Below are 8,387 nucleotides of genomic sequence, written 5' to 3' on the forward strand. Positions count from 1 at the left end.
CTGCAATTTTTACTTATATCTACTTTAAGTGATGCAATTTTGACTTCTATCCATTTTAAGGGATCCAATTTTGATGTATATCTACTTTAAGTAATGCAATTTTGACTTATATCTACTTTTAAGTTCTGCAATTTTGTCTTACTCTACTTTTAAGTGACGCAATCCGCTTGTATAGGTGCGGTACGTGGTTCGCGACGCATCTGACGAAAAATGACGCAAAATATATAGCAGATGTCATGACCGAACGGACTATGAGAGTATCTAAGTAAACCTTCGGTGGGCTTCGCTGGGAAGACTTCCTCTGACCTTCAAAACGTTCTGGCACCACCATCATAATCATCTGTCCTGCACTGCTCACGCCCTCGCATTTGTCCAGCGGTTCTCAGACAGCAGTTTATTCAATAGAATAACGAGTGTCTTCGTTTTGTCAATGAAAACAAGAATAAACACTGAAATCGCCGTCAAATTAACGTAAGTTTTACGCATCTGAGTCAGTCAGAGCGTTTATGTTAAAAATAATGTCTTTGGAATGTTTTAAAATATGCGTCAGACACTGACGCTATGAGACTAACTGGCAACGCGACTATACGTCAGTACAATAGTAAACAAAGACCTCCCGTGATGTGGTCTTATATAGCAACAGAGACAGCGGCGACCCAAGGACCTGCCCTCCTCGCCCAGTCCTACGAGACATCCTCTTTTTATCCCACGTCAGTATCAACACTCCCTCAGAGTCCCTACTCTCAGGTTTGTATCCTTCGCTCTAATCAGTGTGAAAACGACCTCTGTAGACCTAGTCTCAAGGGTACTGCTTTCTCTTTACCCTACGACATTGCGAAGGCGCCCTTAGCAGCAGCAGAAAAGCTCAGAAGATGCCCCCCTCCTCGGGACACAACTTAACCCTCGAGACCGACGAGCGCCCCAGAAGCTGCAGGGTGGAATTGCACCGTAGGCCTATCGTAGGGATCATCGGCTACCACTGGGCGCTCTACTTCAGGTGGGAGGACGGCTACGACATGCACTACGAGGCCACGGACGTCGACAAGCGCCTCGTCGCCCGCTGCGGCCGCGGGAAACCCGAGCAGCACATCCACACCTTGGTGATAGACCTCGGGACGAAGGTCCTGTCCCCAAAGAGGGTGAATCTCTGCGCCCGGGAGAACCCCTACAACGGGAACCTCTACATCCTGACGAAGATGAACTGTCAAGTGTGGGCGAAGCAGCTGGCGTCCGATTTGGGAATCAGCATTCCCATCACGGTCAACATCCTGAAGTACATTCCCGGATCGGAGGTGCTGGACGGGATCCACTTCCTCACCGGATCTGGACCCGAATCTGGATCTGGATCTGGATCTGGATCTGGATCTGGATCTGGGTCCTCGTAGAGCTCTTCCAAGAGATAAGAACATAGCTGGTGAGTATAGGCAGATAATTATTTATTTATTTACTTATTTATTTATTTATTATCTATTTATTTCCTTATTTACTTTCAGTTGTCTGAGTTTATTTTTATTTTTGAGAGAGAGGGAACACGTTACAATCCATTGCCAGTGAATCTTTGAAAAAAAAAAAATATATATATATATATATATATATATATATATATATATATGGCTAATTTTTCTCAATAGCGATGGCTAAGATTGTCCTCATACATACATACATACATGCATACATACATACAAACTTAACTTGTAGGTATATGCTGTATACTTACTGCCTCTTATCTTAAGAATTTCCTGCTGTTCTGAACACAGACATGCATGCGTACGTACGAACACTATCTGATTCGCTCAAACGGGGTTGAGGATGTTGCAGAACGTGTGTGTGTGTGTATATTATATATATATATATATATATATATATATATATATATATATATATATATATATATATATAAGCGAATACCACAGGAAAATATTTTCCTGTGGTATTCGCTTATTTATGAAGTCCACGTGGCATCTACAGTGATTTTTTAAGCATATTATATATATATATATATATATATATATATATATATATATATATATATATATATATATAGTATATATATATATATATATATATATATACTATATTATATATATATATAGATTATATATATATATATATATATATATATATATATATATATATATATATATCGAACTCTCAATCCCAGGACTGGCAGTGAAGCCTAAAACCACTACGCCACCGCAAGAGATATAAGTTCATGCCGCCTCCCAACTGAAATACCTGTCGCGCGCAGGTACTTTTGTTTTTGGAGATGCACCAAGCCCATCTCGTCCTCGGTAGCGTAATAATGCTTTTGCCCGCACATAGTCATTATATCAGTCATATCACATACCGTGATTCATGATTCATATACAAATATCGAACTACAAATGTCCTTTAATATCTAATTCTCTCTACCTCGGAATTAATATATTTTCATATATGTTTAACCGAGGGGGAATTTTATTAAGCGATATAGGAGATATATCGCTTAATAAAATTCCCCCTCGGTTAAACATATATGAAAATATATTAATTCCGAGGTAGAGAGAATTAGATATTAAAGGACATTTGTAGTTCGATATTTGTATATGAATCACGGTAATGTGATATGACTGATATAATGACTACGTGCGGGCAAAAGCATTACTACGCTACCGAGGACGAGATGGGCTTGTGCAGTCTCCAAAAACAAAAGTACCTGCGCGCGACAGGTATTTCAGTTGGGAGGCGGCATGAACTTATATCTCTTGCGGTGGCGTAGTGGTTTTAGGCTATATATATATATATATATATATATATATATATATATATATATATATATATATATATATATTCGTGTTTCTTATCAAATATATACCCTATATGGCTTCTCACCTTATAGCTCGTAATAATATCAATTATATTTCCATCTTCCCAACAGCAATGTGTATACGACTCTTTTCGGGGAAGAAGAAGAAGAAGAAGAAGAAGAAGAAGAAGAAGAAGAGAAGAAGAAGAAGAAGAAGAAAGAAAATTAAATAAGATGACAATCACCTGGAAGGCGAAATAAATAACTCGAAATAACATAAATAACGCCATTTTCAATAGCCTTATTTGTGATTTACTTCGTTCAATTGCCAAAAGTGTTTGTAGAAACATATTTTGTCAGCTTTACAATTTCGTAGCATAAATAAAATGATTGAAAGTGTCTGTTTTTCTTCCTCGAATATACGTTATTGTCCTAGCTTAATATTTAGTTTAAATCGTTTTTTTAACATCAAATAAATCTCTGATTTATTCTCAAAATGGTATACATTCATACAGAGAGAATATCGATAATCTTGCCATTATTCAAGATGAGAAGAGAAATATGCTGAAGGAGACATTTAAGATTAGTTTGCCATTACTTTACATTTTCTCTTATTATGAACAGTTTTGTTTTCTTTTATTATTTTAAGCGGACACTTATCTATATAATGCATATTTATCTATGCATTAATCTACCTTTTTTTCTTCTTCTTCTTCTTCTAAGTGAGATCTTTATGTGTTTTCCTTTGCCTTCTCTTCTTACTAATGAGTCCCTGCGGTGGGCTTGTACCTAATTAGAGTTCTTCACCCTCTGACCATTATAATAATAAATACGAACTGGATATCGGTACGGCAGCCATATCCTGATCGCGACAGATATTGGTGAGACTGTGAATTGCGCATGCGTGAACCCTTCTTTACCGCCTCGGGCATATCAGTGACAGCAAGGAAATGGAGATCGAGCTACGTGAACCGTGTAATAATGAATCCGTTTTAGCCGAAAAACAGATGTTTCCAGGTTTCAGCGAGCTGAAATCGGCAATAGACGTCTATGAAGAGTCAAACTTTCAGAAATTGTATATTCATAGGTCACGAACGATCGAATCGGCCCTGAAAAGAGCTCCAAAGAAGAGATTCAAAGATTTTGTACAGTGCAGCAGTCAGATCTGATTTACCAGAGGATCGACTTTGGTAGTTTTCCTTATCACCATGAATACAGCAGAGCACGATTTCCGTACCTCATATCTTCTTTGAATCACCTTTTGAAACCTGAAAACATCTGGTTTTCAGCAAAAACTGATGTATCATTGCTCGGTTCAGAAGAGATTAAATTTTGCAGTACACAGATAGATTAGTTTAGTTTTATTTTTCATGTATATGGTCAAAATCTAAGTATGTTTAAGTATCATTGTAATTTTTTTATATTTTCATTTACTGTAAAAATGTTTTGGTGCTTCGGTGATGACAGTATGGTGCTTCACTCTGACATTTTGAATTGAGCACGTTCAGCGAAACAATTCAGTTCGACTATTGTCGCTGCAGTCGCTGACCCTCTAGTGCCGTACCTATAGCTCTTAGCAACAGTGTACGGCAACTGCTGTATGATTAGCAAACTGGTAAAGGATACGGCTATGGGACGTTTATAAATAGCGTCGAAATGAATCGGGAAGCTGGCAAACTCTCGCCCTGTCTAAAAGCGCTTCCCGAAGCCTCGGCGAGTCAGCAGCAGGGCCAGGGACTTAGTCACTCAGTCTCAGAAGCTAACCCTTCCAATACGTCGGTTTTTTTTTTTTAATTAAAAGCCACTTTATTCCTGATGATGACGATTGCGCCAGACGGTGCAGGGTGGAACTACACTTCAGGCCTACCGTAGGGCTCATCGGCCGCCAACTGAGGCCGTGGGAGGCCGGGGAATATGTTCGTAAGATGACGCTCTCTCCGAAGAGGGTCAACTCCTGCGCCAGGGATAACCTGACAAAATGGAACTGCCAAGCAGCTGGCCTCTGATTTGGGATTCGACCTTCCAATGCCACGGAATGTTGTGGGAAGCATTCCCGGGTCGGAGCTCGTCGATCTTACCTATGCTCTCTTTACCGTCGTATTTAATAGGTCTTAAAAAGCCCTATAGAAGGCTGAAGAGAGGAGGCGATATGTGCTGGTGAGTACTAAACAAAGATGTGTTGAAGTTTTCATTAGTTGAATGAGTAGTTCCTTTTAAGAAGGATGTGCACTCTCGTTAACTACCTAACAGTGAAATGTGTGTGTGTGTGTAATATATCAATAGGAAGATCTTAGCAATACGAAATATATTTGTAGAGATATTTATTTACAAAGCTTAAAGCTTTCGTCCATCCTTCTGTGGGCTTCAGTTTACCTCCTCTTCTTCCAGATGAACACCATATTCTTTGGAAACTAGAATTGCAAGTCAATAATAATTACGTGACGCAACGCAGTCAGTTCGCATGCAAACGATTCGTGACTTACAAGGAAAAAAATGATGCAAGAAATCTGCTGAAAATACCTCCGTTCGAACGGGAGAGGAACCAGACCCGCTCAGAACGCGGATGTGGGCTAAGCCGTCACTCGTCACACGAAACAGAACGACAAAATGCGGCAATCAACGAGATATCAGTCGCGTTCAAGACGCTATTTCGGCCAACCCTAAACCGTTCTCTTATACACTGAATTGTTAAGTTATCTTGTGAATTATTTGTAAATATCAGATAATTTTGAATGAATTGTATTAACGATTCTCACAAAGATAATTTGCTTTTATTTATAATTTAAGCACCATTTTTTTATTCGAGAACATAAAGTCTAGTAAGTATTATAATTCTATTACATTCTCTTATAATGTTATAGGTCGATGCATGTCTGACACGTTACTTTGGCTGCCAACAGATGTCACCACCGTCGTGTTGTTGTGGTGACGTCACAGGCACTCGAAAAGAGTGTCCTCTTAATGCTCAAGACTCCTTGCCTGTTTCTGGCTCAGTCGGGCAGGTGAGAGTCCAGTCTTCAGGTGTCCTTGATGGCAAGTGGACGAATTTGTGCCACTGGTTGAAATTTTATGAAGATATCTGAGAAAAAAATAATGATTTTGTTTGATATTGGTTGCAAACATCTAAGGTACTTGCCGTTTATTTTTGTAATATGCCCCTTCGTATTGGAAGAATTGTTGTCAAGTGTTTATTAGTAGAAAAGTAAGGTTGTAGACTGTGTTACTAGATGATCACACAGTGACAGCTATTGGTAACTAGAGCTTTTCCCTTTTTTAATAAATATTTTCTCTTCTAGAAGGGAAATCGTGGGAAAACTCAAGATTATAACCGTTTTAACTATATATTTCTCGTGAAGAGGTATTAGTTCTCCTATTTAGTGATAGATGGCAGTCTTTGGGAAATACAATTACAATGGTGTTATTTGCAACTATTGAATGTTTGCCTTGATAAGGAACCTGTGAGTGAATATGACAGCTTGGATATCACTGGACCATGACAGTTATCAGGCAAAATTGTTGATTGTCACTGAAGATAGCCAAGAAACGAAGGATAGCTTAATAATCTGGTCTTAAATGTAAATCACTGCGTTTTAATCACCGGTATGGTAATAAATACTCTTAAAGTAAACAAACTAAAAGCAGAAAAATTAAAACGTTTATGTAAATTTCAAATTAACAAAAGTTTGTCTTGTCATCTTAAGGTGTCCCAGTTTATAGTGGCTTCTAAAACTGGTATAGTTCGTGACTCCTCAAAATAGTTTTGATTATTACTTGGAGGTAAGTGTCTTAGGCCCCGTCCACACGGCCGAGCTTTGCTCGACGAACTATGTTCGATGTGACGCTCAGAAGCGGAGAACTGCGGTTTAGTTCTGGCCTTTCCCGCTGTTTCTCCGCTTCTGACGTCACATCGGACAAAGTTCGTCGACCAAAGCTCGACCGTGTGGACGGGGCCTTAAGTGTGTCTTTAGGATATGTCAAAAATTGCCATTTATTCCCCTTGAATAAAATTTCCCAGTTTCTATGAAAATACGTTATATGATTATTTTGCTCCACAGTAGTAGTATTTATATTAAAACTATAGCAATGAGTTGGTATAAATTAGTACATGATATTCAAAGTAATAAACCACTTTTTTTGCATATTTTGTCCATCTCTATAAAAATTTAGGATGACGTATTAATGTACAGGGTGTCAAACTTCTGCCTGTGGAGACTATATATATATTATTTTCTTATTGTAAGGGCACATGCCAGTAATTTATGCTTGCCTTCTGGACGAAACCCTTTTTTTTTTTGTATGTTGGGTTACGATTAAAGCACTTGACCAGATGTATTTTGTGAATTGATGAAGAGCACGTGGCCAAATTATCTAGCATTCAGTGGATGTTATATTTCAATCAGGTTTAGATAATTTGCCATACATTTTTTTATATTTGTGCAAGTTTGTTATTGATCCATTATCAAGATAATGGATTCCAAGATTAGGGTAGTTATTGAAGGGGAAATTATTTCCTTACAAGATTTGCTTGATGAGGCAGGTAGCTGCTTTGGTGATACCGATACACCAAAATCGACCCTTGTAAGGTATGAACGTTGTCTTACTGAGGGTCTACGACGTTTTGAAGATAGTTGGTCACAGAAGGTGACGATTATTTCACAGGATATTGAATATGAGAGGTTATGTAGAAGTTATAGAGCAATAACTAGATGTGTAAGGAAAGTTATTGCTACTTCACAGAAAGCTAAGAGCGAGATTGACACGGGAGATATAAATCAACGGCCTGCTTTGCCTCCTCCTTCGGCTCCCACTAACCCTCTCCCTCCCCTTAAACTCCCAGCATTTAAGATACCTGAATTTAGCGGTGGGGAGGAAGAATGGCTTGCATTTTGGGATATATTTAACAGTTTAGTTCACGATCGTAGGGATATTTCCGATGTGATTTAGTTTTCTATACTCAGAGCTAGTTTAAGGGATAACGCCTTTAAAGCCATAGAAGGTTTGCTTGTCATTAATGCCAATTATTCGGTAGCTATTCAGACCCTTAAGGAGAAGCATGATAATAAGGAAAAATTGAAACGTAGACTTGTGTCCAAATTAACACATTTAGTCCCTCCCAGTCATACAATAGAGGATTTGAACACGTTCAAATTGGAATATGAGAAGATTATTTTACAAATGAACAAATTGAATTTAGATGTAAAGGCCATGAACCCCGTTTTCTCTGGTATAATATGCGAAAAATTATCACCTGAAATACGTAAGGCTATAGCTAATAAACATAATAGTATGTCTCTTGATTTAAAGCAAATTTCATCAGGTTTGAAATATGTTTGTGAATTAATGGAATTTTGTTACGAAGGTGAGAATTCTAATAAGAGAAGAAGAGATCAGGGAAACTTTTCTAAAGTGATTCCCTCAAATGTGCAAAACGTGCAGAGAGCACAACCAAGTAACAGAAAACCTAGTAATAGTAGTCCTTACAGTAATTGTGTGTTTTGCTCATCGAACCATGCCTCTCGCGATTGTAAGACTTTCAAAGCCATTGATAGTAGAAGGGACAGAGTTAAATATTTAAGATTGTGCTTTGCTTGCCTCAAAGGAG

At 38.3% G+C, this 8,387-nt stretch overlaps 1 protein-coding gene across 1 annotated transcript; it reads left to right on the plus strand.

The window, feature by feature from the left end:
• The first annotated feature begins 650 nt into the window (after window positions 1-650).
• LOC135207635 (uncharacterized) lies at window positions 651-3,152 on the plus strand. The gene is made up of 2 exons (XM_064239497.1): window positions 651-1,414; window positions 2,918-3,152. Exon 1 carries the CDS (start codon window positions 873-875, stop codon window positions 1,383-1,385), a length of 513 nt encoding a protein of 170 aa, XP_064095567.1. The 5' UTR covers window positions 651-872; the 3' UTR covers window positions 1,386-1,414; window positions 2,918-3,152.
• Window positions 3,153-8,387: the final 5,235 nt, after the last annotated feature.

Source organism: Macrobrachium nipponense, chromosome 34 (genome assembly GCF_015104395.2).
Source record: "Macrobrachium nipponense isolate FS-2020 chromosome 34, ASM1510439v2, whole genome shotgun sequence".
Classification (NCBI taxonomy): domain Eukaryota; kingdom Metazoa; phylum Arthropoda; class Malacostraca; order Decapoda; family Palaemonidae; genus Macrobrachium; species Macrobrachium nipponense.